Source organism: Eublepharis macularius, chromosome 5, assembly GCF_028583425.1.
Source record: "Eublepharis macularius isolate TG4126 chromosome 5, MPM_Emac_v1.0, whole genome shotgun sequence".
NCBI classification, from domain to species: Eukaryota; Metazoa; Chordata; class Lepidosauria; order Squamata; family Eublepharidae; genus Eublepharis; species Eublepharis macularius.
This window is the reverse complement of record NC_072794.1, coordinates 88,979,343-88,997,539: the sequence shown is the minus strand read 5'-3', so window position 1 is coordinate 88,997,539 and position 18,197 is coordinate 88,979,343. Positions and strand designations below refer to the sequence as shown.

General features: G+C 39.7%; 1 protein-coding gene across 2 annotated transcripts in view; it reads left to right on the top strand.

Moving 5' to 3' along the window:
* ELAVL4 (ELAV like RNA binding protein 4) overlaps nucleotides 1-16,768 on the top strand; it is a 149,878-nt gene extending 133,110 nt beyond the window's left edge. The window contains exons 4-7 of one of the 2 annotated variants that reach the window (XM_054980239.1): nucleotides 4,484-4,637; nucleotides 5,380-5,605; nucleotides 8,347-8,385; nucleotides 16,441-16,768. In XM_054980239.1, coding sequence (XP_054836214.1) covers nucleotides 4,484-4,637; nucleotides 5,380-5,605; nucleotides 8,347-8,385; nucleotides 16,441-16,768 — 747 coding nt within the window. The remainder of the gene's footprint in view (nucleotides 1-4,483; nucleotides 4,638-5,379; nucleotides 5,606-8,346; nucleotides 8,386-16,440) is intronic. The other variant, XM_054980240.1, reaches the window with a different exon arrangement.
* Nucleotides 16,769-18,197: the final 1,429 nt, after the last annotated feature.

Sequence of the window (18,197 nt, the reverse complement as noted above, 5' to 3'; positions counted from 1 at the left end):
CTGGCAACGGCAGGGACTGAACTCTGTCTGAACTTCTTCTGGCTTTCCTTCTAGCTTTAACCCTTCAAAGTACTTCCAGCAGAGAGTCCCGTTTTTGCCACTGTGAACAGAAAATGACAACAAAAGGAAGGACCCATGGATCATGCCTTTCCTGGGGTGCAATCTCTCTGAAACTTGGGGGGGGGCCCTTTGGAGGACAGTGAGGACTATGTCCCCTGCAAATTTGGTGGGTATTGGACATTGGGAAGGTCAGTTTGTGGAATTCCCCCTGCCAGCTGATAGTTTAAAGGGATCTTTAAGGGGCCACGAACAACGAACATGTTTGTGAACAGGGTCATGTTCATTACTGTTTGTTGTTCGTTGTTCGTAGATGGCAACGAACAACTAACAGCTTGTTTGTTTGTTTTTTCCGTTCGTGCCCATGTCTACCCAAGACCTATGGCCCCAGGGGACATGGAGAAGAATTTCAACCTCTTCACATTCAAAGTAGTCTGGCTGGCATTAATAGCTTTTCTCTTGAGGCTAGAGGGAAGGTGATGCTAGTCAGAACAGACAGTGTCACTGCCAAGGCACCTAGTTAAGAGGGAGTGATGTCCACCTCTGTTCAGAAAAGCCTGGGCAGAATCAAATCTGGCCTCCATCACAGCAGAACATCTACAGGGCAGCCTGAACTTACCACCACTAAGTAGATTGGGGGGAATGGAGCCTTTGAAAGTCCTTAACCAAAGGTATTCAATCAGAATCTCTGATCGTTGGCCTTTTGATGACGCCAGAAAAATATAAAGAAACATGTGGAAATATCTTGTTTCCAGGGTTGAAAAGCACCTAACTTTGACACTTTTACTACCCTGTGCTGGAGGATCTTCTTTATGCATTTTCACCAACAATTCTAATGCACAATGTAATAAGGATAAGAACAGAAAGAGCAGAACAGATCATCATAATTCCTCACTGACCCAGGAAGACATGATTCTGGATCTGCTAGAAATGTCTTGGGATTCTTCCCATGAGTCATGTCCTGCTCTCACAAACTCCACTGCACCTTGCAACCTGGATATTGAATAGAACTCTCAGAGCATATTCTTTGCATGTTACTGACGCTCTGCTAGCCTCAAAAAGAAACTCTGCTAACTACATCAAAGTCATTTTCTCAATGGTGTAGATACAGAAGTGACATCACTTCTGAGCTTCTTGGTGTTAAGGAGGTTCTTGGTTTTCTTCCAAAGTTCTTGCGTAAGATCTAAGACCTGACACCTTGCAGTGTGTCATTTCTTCGGTTCTGAAGCCTAAAGACATTATACATCTATTTCGATGAAGTTGCTGACCCTTAAAACCAATTTCTTAGTTCCAGTTATTTCTTCCAGAAGAGAGCCTAAACTGGATGTTGTCTCAATTAGAGATAAGTTTATGTATCTTTATTCCCTGATAGTTGTATTAAGACTGGGTCTGGCCATCCTACTAAAGATTAACTTCATCTTTTGCGTAGTCCCACATTGGGACTGCACATACTCAGAGGACTTCTAAACCCTGGGGGTGTTCTCTCCAACGACACTGTCCCAACTTTCAAACAGAGAGCTGACAGTGGGGTGGGAGAGAGGAGGATGTGTGCATGCACAGAAGAACTCGATTAACAACAGTTAAAGGTAAGCACAACCTTGTTTTCATCTTTGTTCTTCTGTGCAGTCCAACACTGGGACTGCACATGCGCAGGCCTGCCATTCAGCATTTTCTGGATGTTGGTGGAGGCTCTCGTGAAATGCATTAACAGAATCAAGACAAGAATCATTTCACAAGAAATCATCTAGGGGCAGGAAGGTTTCCAAGTGTATCTTCCTTAGCTAGACGAATTAGGGAATGCTTGGAGATTAACCTATAAGAGTTTGGGTTTCCCTCATAAGATAGCAGCTCACACAGGGAAACCTCTGCTTGTTTTGCATTATTTATCTGTGCCCCTTTGTACCTTACTCTTTATATGTTGCAAGACAGAAAAATTTGGTAAAGCTAATGCAAGCTTTAGATAGGAGGGTCCTAAGGAACGTAGTCTAGATTCCTTTGTTCTATCCATTCAATTGATCCCACTTAGGATTGGGACACTGCTGCTGGAAAAACAAAATCAGGATGTTCTTCAAGGAGAGAAAAGGTAACACTATTACATTCATTCAGTGGGCAAAGGATCCTGGGGATGATCTGGCTGAACAGATATAACTGCCTCCTGCAAAACACAGACAGTATCAGCTACAGCAGATTGAGGATTTATTTAACCTAGTCAGTCAACCATAGTTGGTTTAACTTTTTTGACCATTGAGAGCTTAGTGAGATATTTCTACACTGTTGCAAAACTGGGTACTGCTCAGAGTAGGAATTACACAGTAGAAATAATAATCACCTTGACATGAATTTGGTTCATCAGGAGTCATTTACAGATACTGAGAGCCAGAACAGAATTGTAAGGGAGACTGCCACAGCATCATCATAACTTGTGTAGGCAGAAGAGAAACTATTTTTTAGGGTATAGTTATACTTATAACTGTCTACCAGTTATCTGCATATTCCTTTGTTTTTCAAACTTTTTTTTTGAAATCAACACTCTTTTACCAAATGTATGATATCATACTGGGTCCCCAAACCAGCATCAGTCATTTGTTTCATCAGTGCAGAACTCGTTATATATTCCCTGTGTGAAAGGATTTGTGGACTGGAGCAGTAATCCCACACAGGTATTAAAACAGAGCAGGATATCTTAGACTTCTTCCTAAAGATACTCCAATGACAGTAAGAAAAATTCTTTCAGAACTTTCCAAGTTGAGTTGTGATGAGGGGCACTAAGGATGTAGTCACATTCATAAATCCAGTGTGGATTGTTAACATTCTTCAGCCAGGAGACATTCAACTGACCAAAGTCTTGCCTGACAGGGACAAGAGGCTCACCTTGCCTTCTTGCCTCAGGGTCCTATTCATCCCTGGACCTTCACCTCCTCTTCAGGTGTCATACCACTCCAACAACTAGCCCTTCCAACAGTTTGATAATTGGTGTCATATACTCCTTCATGTTTCCTTTGTTATCATGAATTTCATCTTGTTAATTTATTATGTGATATCATAGTAAGTTGCATGTAACCCTCTGTATTATACTCAAATTTTCTTGCAATGTAAAAAGTCTTTAATGTATTTAACTTTTTTTTCCAAATAAAGGCTGCAGAGGCAAATACTATGTCCTACATAATTTTCAATATCTTTTTTAGGAGTGGAGAAAATATATAGCTCTATCAATTCTGTTTTTAAAGGAATGATTTTGCTTGTCATTTCTGTGATTGAATCCCCTCCACACATACTGTTGCATACATGTGATATAGCAAGTTATGGATAAGCTGACTTGAAACAGTTTTAATAGTATAATAATAATAACATTCAATTTATATAACGCCCTTCAGGACAACTTAATGCCTACTCAGAGCAGTTTACAAAGTATGCTATTATTATTCCCACAACAAAACACCCTGTGAGGTGGGTGGGGCTGAGAGAGCTCCAGAGAACTGTGACTAGCCCAAGGTTACCCAGCTGGCTTCAGTTTTTATTAGATGAAATTGGAAAGGTACTTGGTTTAGATATCTCAGTATTATATTATGACCACACTCAATGAACATTTCATATTCTATGTGTAATTGCCAGCAGCATTTTAAGGATTTAAATGCAAAAAACAATTTGACAAATTTATTTTGTGTGTGGATTTCCCTTTTTAAAAGGCATTTTAAGTCAATTTTGCTATATTCCACTATAAATTATTAGAGCTGCTACGTATAATTGCATGTTAGCTGGACTTTTTACAATATTTTCAAATCTAAATTGTGTCAGGGACAGTTTAAAGTGAGTTGCAGATAGTGTGATGGTGATTTCATCATCACACGTTACCAAATGCAATAATGGCAGATCTTACTAGCTTCATATGAACATATGCACACAAACCCCTTTTTGTAAATAGTCTGATCAGTTTCCATTCATTAAAAAAAAGTTCTGAAGCTGCATACGCTAGGATTGTGCTGATTATACTTCTACAGCCCATAAAGGTAATTTTAAAAAGCTGTGGGAATCTGGATAGTAATTGGCCTGTCTGCCTTATCCCTGCCACTTAGAGGCCCTTATCCCTACCACTCTTTTAAAATTCTTTCCAGTTTTCCTTTTTTTCCCCCTTAATATTTTCTACTTCTTAGTTCCTGTAGAAAGAACTGGGCCATTTCCAGATGGCTTACCTGCACCCGGTACGTCGTACCACGTTGCGGGGAAAACGCGAAATATCAGGTACCAGGTACCAGGTAAGCCATCTGGAAATGGCCCTGGTGAAATCAAAGTAAAAGGTAATTTTAAATATATATGACCTTGTACATGCTTGTGAGGAAAAAATGAAAATGGCCAGTTAACTAAGTATGTGCTATAAAGCCTTTATTTAAAACAGTGTGTAATTTAACCGTATGTTGTTTTCTCTTAGGTTTCTTATGCCCGTCCAAGTTCAGCATCGATCAGAGATGCAAACCTTTATGTCAGCGGCCTTCCAAAAACGATGACCCAGAAAGAGCTAGAGCAGCTTTTCTCGCAATATGGGCGCATCATCACCTCACGAATTCTGGTTGATCAAGTCACAGGTTGGAAAAGATGTTCTTAGTTCACACATTTTCTAAATATATGAAACTTGTGGTTAAGTGGTTTGGCTACGAATCCACATTCTACTGGTTCGAATCCCACTACTGCCATGAGCTCAGTAGGTAGCCTTGGGTAAACCACTGCTCTCAGCCCCAGCACCCCAGCTGTATTGTGGGGATAATAATAGCACTTTGTTCACTGCTTTGGGTGAGGCACTATTCTGTCTAGAAGAGTGGTATATAAGCACAATTATTATTATTTCTTACATTCTTTTATTTCTTTTTCAAAATCAAGCAATCCCAGGCTCAGTGATGCTGAGGCTATATAATCTAATAGTTTCTGAAAGTATATTCAGATTTACTGATAGATCATACTGATAGAAGGAAATCATCTGTCATCAGTGATTTCCAACAGTATGCTGGAGACTAACTCATGGAACTTATGAAGCTTTGTGAATATGTAATAAAGATGTCACAAGTTAAGGGCTTGTTTTCAGGTTGAAAATAATATGTAAGTTAGCTTATGAGAATATTTTATTTTGTGAATGTATGTGAATAAAAGCATCTACATGTGTTCACATTCTTTCAACTTACAAATTTTAAATGCTGTTTCATAGATAGAGTTAGTGGGATTATAATAGATGTCATTCATGATCACTATATTCAGCAAAACATAATACATACATCCTGAGAAGCTTTTTCTTCTTTCCCCCTTTGCTTAATTAATGGAATATTCTTTTCATAGGTGTTTCTCGAGGTGTGGGATTTATCCGTTTTGATAAGAGAATAGAAGCAGAAGAAGCCATAAAGGGACTTAATGGCCAGAAGCCTAGTGGTGCTACAGAACCAATTACTGTGAAATTTGCTAACAACCCCAGTCAGAAAACAAGCCAAGCGCTCCTTTCCCAACTGTACCAATCGCCCAACAGACGCTACCCTGGACCTCTCCACCACCAGGCTCAGAGATTCAGGTAACTATCTAAAGAATTTGCATTCTGATTGTCATTGTTTGTCTCAAAGGTTTTGTAGGGGAAAAAATCCTGAGTATTCTTTCATTGTGTGTGGGATGGTCCACTTCTCAACTGTAGCAAGTTAATTAAGTGACAGATCAGCAGCTTAACTTAATGTGGTTCAGCAGTGGAATGATAGGATAATTATTTGCATGTTGAAGAATATTAAATTGCAATAATGCCATATTAATCCACATAAAAGTTAAAAACAATTTTGCTGTATTGTTAAGTTTTTGTGTAGAGTAATAGGACTTTAAAACATACAAAAGCTGGGAGTGTCTGAATACTATGATATGGCTACTATAGATCCAGGCCTCTATCTGGGGTTCAGTAGAAAGCTGTGAGTTTGCATAGCTACTCAACTCAGGATTTTCACACCTGGAAACAAGCTTGTTAGATAGATGGAAGGTGAAGCAAATGTTGGACTCAGTTATTTCACTGTCCAGCCATTTAACTGGTATTGTCAGAGCAGATGGTACTGACCTCTTTCTTCTGAAGGCTGATTCACACATGGAGATAAATGAGGTTGTAATGAGGTGGCAAAGCTGTGAGTTGGTATAACTGACTGCACCACAAAACTGCATGTGATAAATTCCATCTTTAAATGACCTTTTATATTAAAAAAAAATCCGTGCAAATGAAAAAGGCCTAGCATAGCAGGGAGCAATGTTCTGCCTACTCTCTTTGCTTGCTGTGCTTGTTATCTTTTTGTAGGGAATGTTCATCATAGAGGAACATTTCAAAATGGAATCCTCCATCTTTCTCATCTTGCAGTTTGAAATGATACAGTCCACTTTACAACCTCTGTTCTTTACCACTTTATTCCCCTGCATATGTTGAACCAGGTCTTAGATAATGCAAAGACAATACTTATGAACTCTGGTTGCAGAGATTTTTCACATCTGTGGCAGCCTTTTTGCATTTCCTTGTGGAAATTTGTTTCTACTCTTGGATTAGATTTGAGAGACTGGGAGCATGGGGGCATTTGCTTATATCAATTTACATTTTTATTATTAGCTTCTGGAATAAATGTTTATACATTGTGCATTTTATGAATGTTGGTGCAACTCACTTTTTAGCAACATTTAGGTGCTTCTGTATTTTTAATGTAATATTTATATTATGTAAAATTCAGAATAAATAATTCAGAAAATAGCATAGAATTTAAAATGAAAGCTTGCAGACTCACTGTGGGCTGTGCTGGCACGGAGGAGCCAGGCTGCGGTGGAGGCATGACTCAGTAACGGAAGAGGAGGAGCGACAGGAGGTTCTCTTCCAAGGCGACAACGTGGTTGGCGCCATTCCAGCATCAGTTCTTGGTTTGCTTGATATAGCTATGAAAAACATATTTTTAATGTTTCTCTTTCCTCTAAATAAGACTTTCTAATTAATTGTGATCAGGGCTTTTTTTCTGGGAAAAGAAATGGTGGAACTCTCAAGAGGGAAATGAGGGAGAAACACATCCCATGCAGCGAGTGAAGCCAGCATGAGGGGGACATTTGAAAGCCCCCCTTCTCTTGCCACTCATGAGTGGTAGAAGAAGGGGCGCTTTTGGTTTCAAACGCCCTGCTACCGGCTACACCTGATGCATCTTGCAGAGATCAGTTCTGCTGGAGGAAATGGCCATTATGGAAGGGGGATTTGGAAGGGGATGTGCAAGTTTAAAAGTTAAAGCACCCCTTTCTGTGTGGCTTGCAAGCTGCAGGGAAAGAGGCACTTTAACTTTTAAACACCCACACTTGCTTCAGCTGATCGGTGGGGAGTCTCCTGTCAGCTGAAGGAAGCCATGAGGGTTTAATGTGCTCCTTTCTGTGCGGCTTCCAAGCCACGCAGAAAGGGGCGCTTTAACTTTTAAACTTGCACCCCCCCTTCCAAATCCCTCTTCCAAAATGGCCATTTCCTCCAGGGGAACTGATCTCTGTCTAGAGATAGGGGGGCAGAGCCACCGAACACGTGACTGTTTTCAAGAGGTGCCGGAACTCCATTCACCATGTTCTTGCTGAAAAAAAGGCCTGATTGTGATATTTATTGCCTAAGAGATCGTCCTTGTCCTCCAAAAATCTTTGAAAATGAGTCTTTTGTATTAATTCATTAATACAGAAGTATGTGCATATTGTAACATTTGGGGAGGTCTTTAATTGTTGTTAATGTTTTCTGATTTCTTATCAAGCTAAACTTTCTCATTTTTTTAAACAATTTGATCTCCAAAGACATTTAATAATATTCTATGACAGGCTTTTTGGAATCAAAAGTAACTTCTTACCAACAAAGGAAAAATGTCTGTGTGGTATGAAGAAACTTGAATTCTTAAATGGCTGCAGCTAGAATGCGTTAAAGTGCATTTTTGACTGTTTAATTCTGTTAACAGGTTTAATAGCAATGAAAAGGTACATGTTAAAATACTTACAATTTCTCTTGAATATACTGTGCAAAAGAAAATCAAAAGGGAAAATCTTCTGTGCTGAATCAGTCTTTGAGCTGATGGAATGTTATCTTTATTAACAGCATATGTAAAAATGGCATTCAATTGTTGTGGAAGTATAAAGAGCTTTATAGCACTGATTGATTAGACCTGCTAGATGTACAGGAGAAGATATTGAGAATTTTTTTTTTTTGAAAACGGGGCATTATTAATAAAAGTTCCATTGAGCAATCTTGCCATCTGTGAAACATTAACCCAGAGACCCTCCTTTTCTTTTCAGGCTGGACAATTTGCTTAATATGGCCTATGGCGTAAAGAGGTAATTAGAATTCCACAGATTGCCAGATGTCCATGTTGGCACAGATTGGTGCTATATATATATATATATATATATATATATATATATATATATATATATATATATATAAATTCACTAACTTTATTTTGTTTTTAATTCCTTCTTTTTTCCACCAGCATGCCAAATATTTTCTGTCTTTTCGTTTGGACTTCAGTTGGTTTTCTTTAATACCATACATAAACATGCATACACACAAAAATAGTGTGTGGAATTTTATTTCACTTTTTCTTTTGTTACAGGTGGCCTTCTAAGTTGGTTTAGGTGCAACAGCTACAAGTCTTTCAATTCCCAAAATATTCTGTGAAATGGTCTTAAGTTTCACTGAATCGGTGTTCATTGTCAAAGGGATTTAATAATCTCTGAAAATGTGACTGAAAACTGTTACTGGCTAAAATTTTTAGGAAGCTGTTTAACCTCTCTGCTCAACTCCTTTAAATCTCTGTAACTGTGTGCACCTTAATCAGGCCTCAGTTTCCTTTTGTTACAGGTTAACAAGTGTTCCCAGTAATTTGCAACGTATGGTTTATAGGATTTAATTTTACAAAATCTGTTTATTCTAATTTTGATTTCATTTTTTAAGTTATTGAAAAGTGCTGTCAATGCTATGAAAACATTACAGTAGTATGTCTTCTCTGCTAATAATCTATAGCAGCACAGGAGTTTGTAAAAGTGTAGAAACTAAGGACTATTTTGTTGCTGTAGATGTTCCGGGCCATTTAACTCATTTACAGTTTGGAAATAACAGAGAAATGTATGATGTCACTCATAAACCATGTGTGCACATGTTCCATATTACATGTTAGATTGTGTGCATGGAGTGGATATATAGATTCATTACTCCATAACCTATACAGGTCCAGAAGACTAGTACTCTTTTTCTAGTACCCAAACCTGTTCTCTTGAAATACCAGTAGTCGTCTTGAGTTTTTAACTGACCCTTAAGGTCTCTGAAGGCAGTTTCTAACCATGCCAAACTATGGATCTCTTCACTGTTCAACGCTAACTCCCTCTTTGTCTGGGTAGGGAAATTCTCCTCTCACTAGAAGATCTATTCCCATTCTTTGGCCCGAATGGGAGTGTGTGCCCACTTCCCAAACTTCCTTGCCAACTTTCCCCCAGTTCTCCTCTCTGTGTTAAACTGCTGTCATTCAGGGCTGAATCTTGAAACTGTCAGTATTCAACTCCTTTCAGCTAGAGCTGAAACAACCAAACTTCCCTCTCCTCAGCATCCAGTTCAGAAGTCTTTGTTTAGTTCATGCTACCCAATCAGATTCCTTGAAGTAGCCTGTGACTCAAGGCTCTGTTTCTGTGAAGAATTAACCCTTAACACTCCTTCAGCTGTTTGTACAGCACTTCTAAGCTTCTTAAAAGAGCAGTCCATCACATCTCCCACCCTTTGAGTTAATTGCTTCAGGGGAGGTTCTCACCAGCCCCTCCTGTGCAATGGGTGAAGCATGTGGATGCATATTACCTTTTTGTGTACATTAATGCCAATAGTTAAACATCTTATATGAACATATATGCAACATTCAAAATGTATCAACAACCTGTTTCAACAACCTTCACCCTTTGGTAGTTCTGGAGAGTGTACCCGCAATTACACCTCCTTCCCTTTTTTTGCACTATATCAAAATGGTAATCCTGTAACTGTAGACTCCTTCTTACCAGCTTACTGTTTGTACTCTTCGCCTGGTTTGACCAGCACGATGGTAAATGGTAAGTGCACAAAGTGAATTTCCTTCCTCATACGTATGGTTTTAATTTATCTATGGCCCACACTATTGCCAAACATTCCCTCTCAATCACAGAGAGGTGTTGCTCTCTATCCCCCACCTTTCCATCCTCCCCAGTCTGATTTAACATGACCCCTATCCCAATATTAGATGTATCAGTGTAGAGGGTAAAGGGTTTCATGAAGTCAGGAGCCCTTAACACTGACTCGGTGGTCAAATGCAGTTTGGCATTCTTGTGTCCGAGTCATCTTATCCGGAAAGGATTTCCTGGTGTATTCACACAAAGGAGCATCAATGGAACTAGATTCAGGAATGAACCTCCTATAATAACCCACGACCTCTATAAATGTTCTAATCTGCCGTTTGGTTGTGGGTCTAGGTCACTTCAGAACCCTTTGAACCTTGCTTCAGTCAGGTTTTATCATTCCACCTCCAAGCACATGCCCTAGGTATTTCACTTGGCTCATTGCTATTTGACACTTTGAGGCTTTTACGGTCAAACCAGCCTCCTTTATTATCTGAAACACAATTGTCAGATGTTGGAGGTGTTTGTTCCAGGTTTGGCTGGATTCCTATGTTATCTATAACATAGATTCCTATGTTATCTATATAGGCAAGAGTAAAGTCTTTTAGCCCTGTTAACAACTTATCAGTCAGACCCTGAAATGTAGCTGGAACATACCCAAGAACAAACACCAAGACCATGAACTCAAAGAGTTCTTCTCTGGTCACAAAAGAGGTTTTGGGTTGGTCCTTAGGATCCATTGCCACCTGCCAATAACCTTTTGATAAATCAGCGGTGGAAATGAAATATGCAGCCCCAGTAGTTTCTACCAGTTCATCCACCCTTGGCATCCAGTATACATCTTAAGACTGTAACCTTATTTAACCTTCTATAGTCAACACAAAATCTTATTGTCTGATCCGGTTTTGGGACTTAGATAACTGGTGAGGCCCAAAGACTTTTGGAATGAACAATAAGTCCAAGATTCAACATTTCTTTAACCTCCCTCTCAATACTGATGGCATTTGGGCCAGTTACTCCATAAGGTGGGAGAGCAATAGGTCTGATATCTCCAGTATCGATATTTTGCTGAGCTATCTGCACTTTCCCTGGGAAATTGGAAAAGATGGTCTGAACTCCATTAAGACAGCCTTAATGTGCCATTGCTGGTCATTAATTAGGGTAAGTGCCAAATTTACCTCACTAACCTTGCTACCTTGGGTTCTCTTGCTCCAACTTGTCAATGCAATTTCCTCTTTTTGCCCTCCTCTGGCCATAAGGACCAGGTTACCTCTATCATGTTAAATGAAACATTTTACCCTGCCCCCTTCAGAATTTACAATTACAAAATAATTTGCATTTGAAACCTTATTTACAACTCTCAAAGGTCCTTCCCAAGCTACTTCCAGCTTATGCTTTCTCAAAGGCTTATACACGAGGACTTGGTCTCATGGCTTGAAGACTCTATCCCTGGCTTTGACGTTGTATCAGGTCTTCTGTTTCTGCTGGGTCTTTTGCATGTTGTCTGCTGCAGCCGCTTTCAGTTCTTGCAGGTTCTCTCGTAGCTCCTAAGATAGATACATCTCTACTTTCAATGTTCTCTTGTCCTGTCCATACTTCTTTAAGGATGTCCGTAGGCCCTCTTGCCTGACATTTGAACAGCAATTCAAAGGGTCTAAAACTGGAACTTTCTTCTGGCGCTTGAGATAACCAAACAACAGATGTTGAAGTCACTGATCCCAGTCATTAGGATGTTTCACAGCATAGGTCTTCAGCATGTGGTTGAAGGTGCCATTTAACCTTTCATTTAGTCGTTTTACTTCTGGGTGACAAGCTGTGGTGGTAAGGTGTTTGATTCCACAAGCCTTCAACAGTTCCTTCATCACTTGGGACATGAACTGGTTCCCAAATTCATGATCATCTCCTGTGAAAAACCTAGCCTAGTGAACAGAACTGCTTGCTTCTGGGAACTCTGTAGTGTAGTCCACTATGGTCAGAATAAATATTCCCCTGCTGGGTTGCTCTGACAATTGGCCCGACAGTGTCCTCTCCGATCTTAGAGAACGCTTCAGAGACAAAGAGTATAGGTTGAAAGAGTCCCTTTGTTTTGTCTTGTGTCTTGCCAACTAGCTGACATGTTTGACAAGACTTGCAAAATGCCTTGATGTCTTTTTCCATACTGAGCCAATAGAGCCAGGCTTGCAACCGGTCTCTGGTCTTGTTGATCCCTAGATGTCCTGCCATAGGAGTCTCATGAGCCAGCTGTAAAAGTTTCATCCTGTATTTTCTGGGAATCACTAGCTGTTTGTGCTTCTCCCAGCTAGAAGCACATTTACACCTCATAGACATTCTATACAGTCTCTGTTCTAGTATCTTGAATAGACTTCCTGAGAAGTTTCCACTCTTTGCCACAAATCTTGCAAAGTGTCATCTTGCCTTTGCTGCTTAAGCACTTCAGCAGCATACATTTCCTGAAACATGCTGCCTGTATCTATCACTCTGGGCTCAGTTTGTAAATTTTCTGCTAAGTGGCTACAATTGGTATCCATAGCAACCATTTGAATCTCAGGCCTAGTCTGCCCTGAAGCCTGACTCTGCGGTCTACTCCTGGTCACTACTTTAACTTCCTTAGCTTGTGAGGCCAGGTCATTCCCCAATAAAATTGGAATGTCCAATTCTCCCTGCACTCCCATGATCCATTTTCCCTGGAACCCTTTATATTTAATTGGGAGTTGTCCCTCTGAGACAGAGGACATCTTGGGTGATTCCCTTTGCCCAATCAGGGAGGCAGGAAGTCAAACTTTCTTCCTCTTTCCTGTTGGAGCAGTAACACCCCCTTCTCTCAGTTCTTCCTGCCTCCAGGGAGAGCAGTAGCTTGGGCAGATAGCTCTGCCTCACTAACCTTATTTCTTTCAGCAAGACTTGTTCTGTCCTATTTTTTTTTCTTCTTTCTTCCCTAACTTCTACCTAGCCCTTTCTTGTTCTCTTGCTTCTTTGTCTTTCCTCTTTCATCTTTCTTATCCCCAATCTGGACGGACTATGGAGTCTAGGAACGATGGCAGTTTCATAGAAGAGGAGCAAGAGAACCTCAGTGCTGCCAGCTCTGTGGCTGCAGATAACACCGATCCTCCCGGTACCATCCTGCCTTCCAGGCAGGAACGGAATCCTGGCACCTTTCTGGCCCCAGGGCGGCGTTCTAATTCCAAGAAACGCCATGGGAAGCTGCAAGAGCCAGGGTTGGCAGTGTGACTCCCTCTAGAGGCTGAAATGCATGCCAATACAGAGGCTGCAAAAAAAAGGCGGGAAAAGGCAGCAGAGCCCGCACTAAGACCCGTGCAGCTGGCAACAACATGCTTGCCAATCTCCCAGTGGGAGATGATGCAGCTGATGCTTCAACCTTGGAAAGTCTCTTTCAGACATCCAATGGTGACTTCTCTATGATTGGTAACATACCCAGCAGCACTGAGCTCCCTTTTCAGGGTAACTTCCTTTCCCTACTCAGACAGACTATGAGGGAAGAGTTTGCCAAACTGTGCCAACTACAGCCTGGGGTTGTAAGCGACTCATCCTCTGCCCCCCCTCCCCCCAGAAAGCAACGCAGAGCAGAGGGGCAGTGGCCCACTAAGGCTGCCAGAAAGACCATCCCAGATAAAACCAAGGGTAGAAGACGGGTCTGGGAAAGGGATACGTCCTCAGACAGCGAGGACAGAGATGAGGGCGAGTTCCTTTCTGAGGAGGAGGAAGAGGTCACCATTCCTGACCATTCCCCAATAAAATTGGAATGTCCAATTCTCCCTGCACTCCCATGATCCATTTTCCCTGGAACTCTTGGTATTTAATTGGGAGTTCAACCAAGTTCACTTCAAAATCTGGGCCACTTATTCCCTTAATCCTGTGTGTTCTTCCTGGTAAGGATTGTTCTTTCTTTACTAAGTTAGGCTTTATTAAGGTGACTTCTGCTCCTCTATCTCTCCACCTTATTACTTCTTTGTTGTTTATGTCTACAGACTCCAAATAGTAGTAGTAGTAGTAGTAGTAGTAGTAGTAGTAGTAGTAATATCCTGATATTTGTATATTTTTAACTGAAGTTTCTTTTAACCTGTATATTGTATACCAGATAATGATTTGTTTTATAAGCTTGAATCTGGTTGTTGACCATAATATAACTTACTACTACTACAACTCCAAATATTCTCTGTTTAAATCCTCCTGCCCTTTCCAGACTTGTAAGACTCTTGCTGGTCTCTCTGGACTTCTCCTAGTACAAGATCTGGTGGGAGTTCTGTAACCGCTTCTGTCCTTTTAACTAATTTGACAGTCTTGGATGAAATTTTCTTTTTCTTTGTCTAAGTTTGGACAACAGGCTTTCATGTATCCTTTTTCCTGGCAATTAAAACACACTATCCCTCCCTTTCTGAATTCATAAAGTATAATTTTTTTGAGTATTCTCTTAATTTTTTTTGTCTCCAGAAGGCTAGTACTTTTCTTCCAGTACCCAAGCCCGTTCTCTTGAAACACCAGTACTCATCTTGCGTTTTAAACTGACCTTAAGGTCTCCAAAGGCATTTTCAAACCACACTAGATCAGGAATCTCTCTACTGTTCAACGCTAACTCCCTCTTTGTCTGGGTAGGGAAATTCTCCTCTCACTAGAAGATTCCCTTTCTTTGGCCCGAATGGGAGTCTGTGCCCACTTCCCAAACTTCCTTGCCAACTTTCCCCCAGTTCTCCTCTCTGTGTTAAACTGCTCTCAATCAGGGCTGAATCTCAAAACTGTCAGTACTCAACTCCTCTCAGCTAGAGCTGAAATCAGACTTCCGTCTCCCCAGCATCCAACTAGGAAGTTGTTCTCTGTTCAATTCATGCTACCCAATCATATTCTTTGAAGTAGCCTGTCACTCAAGGCTCTCTGTTTCTGTGAAGACTTAACCCTTAACACTCCTTCAGCTGTTTATACAGCACTTCTAAGCTTCCTAAAAGTGCAGTCCATCACAGTCGCTCATCAAGTACCAACTCTGCTTAGCTTCTGAGATCTGACAAGATCAGGCTATTCCATGACACCTTCCCTCTTGTTTAATTATATTACTTTGTGTTAAATACCCAATTAAGTTTACTTTTAGTCTAAATTATGCCCCTCCCATGTGGCTAGTTCAAAGTGAACCAGCTGCAAATGAAGCAAGGGGAGCAGATAGGAAAACCTGGAGGGTAAATTCCAGGAAGGAGAGCAGAAAGTAGGGATCATACTTCAACCATCTTGACAAGGAAGGTCCAGTGATTTCATGTTTGTGGTGCTGGAAGAAGCTTCTAGGCTGGAATCTGCTACCAATATGGAACACTTGTACCTGAATTTACTTGAGTGCCAGTGGAAGAAATCTGCTGTTGGCCCAATTTGGTGCACAAGTAGGAGCTGCAGTGGTATTGGACTAAAACTTCAGAACCTACTTGCCCACTGGTGATCTCAAGGTTGAGTTCTGATTGGTGTACTTTGCAGCTGGGACTCCATTCATGCAATTTTAGGATCCAGACTCTGATAATGTAGAAAAAGAAACTATACCCAGAATATGGGACACTGTTGACACAGATTTGCTGATGTTAGCCAGGAGATGGGCAAATGACCCTTCCTGAGTTTGTGGTTGTATCATGTATTTTTTTCTAGATTCTTGAAAGTTTCAAATAAATTGGTGGTGTGTGCACCTTGATAATAATACACACACATTCCTTTTGTGCCATTTTTCTCACAAGGAAACGTGTGGTAGTGAATAATGAATAATTTTTGTGACATTTGGTAATGAAAAGTAATAAATATACGATAATCTGATAATTTTTTCTAAATTAATTAGGGAGTTGTATTAGTTGGATGTTGTCATGTAGAAAAGTGTGTAGCTATAGCCTAATCAGATAAAAAACATTACTAGATTTCAGCACAAAGGACAGTGCAGTCTTATACAGAGTTACTCCAGTCTAAGGCTATTGAAATTCATTGGCTTAGACTTTGCAAGGGATTGCACTGCAAGAGTTCCTTTGACTACAAAGTGCACCAGAGTTTGAGCAGACTCTCCAAGTCCAAGGCTGAAATATTCAGTTCCACTGTTGTCTTAAGAATAGCAGTTGTGGCTCCTAAGGCATTTAGTAGTACCCATATAATTGGAAGTTGTGATTGGATGAGTATTATTCATCACAGAAGAGTATGTATACGCTGGATTGAGTTTTGTTACTTTATGTAAATTACACATGAAAATTGGTGTCTTTTTCCCCCTCCCTCCCTTTGTTAACCTGATAGGTTTTCCCCAATCACGATTGATGGGATGACCAGCCTTGTGGGAATGAATATTCCTGGCCATACTGGGACTGGATGGTGCATCTTTGTCTACAACTTATCACCTGACTCAGATGAAAGTGTTCTGTGGCAGCTGTTTGGCCCCTTTGGAGCAGTGAATAATGTCAAGGTGATCCGTGATTTCAACACCAACAAGTGCAAGGGATTTGGCTTTGTCACCATGACCAACTACGATGAAGCTGCCATGGCAATCGCCAGCCTTAATGGATACCGCTTAGGAGACAGAGTATTGCAGGTTTCCTTTAAAACCAACAAAACCCATAAATCCTGAATTTCATATCCTTAATAATAATTATTATAAATATATATATATATATATAAAAATATATATACGAACAAAAAAAACTCTTGAAGGCTTATACTCAACCATGGACTTTTATAAGCCAGTGTTGCCTAAGTATTAAAACATTGGATATCCTGTGAACAGGAAAGGATTTTATAATGCTTAGAGAAAAAAAAAACCTTTGATGCATTGAATGTTCTTTCATAGCTGTCGTTGTTGAATATAATATACATAGATAACAATGTGCAGGGATTTTTACCCAGCCAACTAGTTTTACTACCTTCCTTGGAGGTGGGTCTTTTTAAGATAACCATTCACTCATTTGAAAAAAAAAATTGAAAACCTAAAACCATTTTTACAAACTAATGGGATTAGCAGATTTTGCTCTTTTTTTTCCAGAATGGTTGATCCAATCAGATTGGTTAACCCCCAGCATAAATTAAAAAGGAACAATAAAAATTGCAAAACAAAAGGCATAATTTTGCAATTTTTAAAATTTTTCCTTTTTTTTTTTGTATATCATGTGAACGAAACAGTCTTCTGTTAGGGATAGGGTAAAAGGGGGGATACCTGATGACATAACAGTTTAAATAACATTAACAATGTTGCCAAAGAGGTGGTCTCTTTGCTGAAAATGGGTTTCAAGAAAAATCTATTTTTATAAAATATAAAGAATTTTTACAAGAGAATCTGGATTTGAGAAAAAATATTTTGACTGGCTAATTTAGGGGAAATTGACAACTTTGTCATGTTCATACTGCACTGGTAACTTTTTAGAGATCAAGACGTGTGTTTTAAACTGGAATTAAGTAGATTGTTTTTTGAAGGATGGGTTACAAACAGATGATCTTCGTATCTTTTCATAGCATGTAATAAAAATATTAAATACAGAACAGGATAGTGTTCTTCCCAGGCACACAGTTACCCACAGTCAAAACCCAAAAGCAAGGAGATGAGTTGCAGGATGGTTTTTCTTTAAGTCATCAGTATGGGATATCAGCAGAACAAAAGTTTTGGAAAAAAATTAATTTTAATCAACAACTTCCTTTGTTCAAGCAGTAGGTGCTACAAAATTATTTACATATCTTAGTATCATAGTTAAATGTAAAGTGTTTAGATGGAAAAGTACATTTGCTTTAAATTTGTTAGGAATTTTCAGATTCACTTTCTAGCCCATCCTGATATAAACTGGGCTGTGTTGGCACATTTGAAACATTCTTTATGTTGCTTGAAACACTTATTTATTTAATTGCTGATGTGACGCATATGCCAAAATCAAATATTGCTAGTTTGGCTAGTCTACTTATTTGTTTACTTAAACTATGGGAAGAAGCATTTTATTGTGTCATTTTGTTGTGTGTGTATGTGTATATATAATATAAATATATATATATATATATATATATAAAGTTATTTT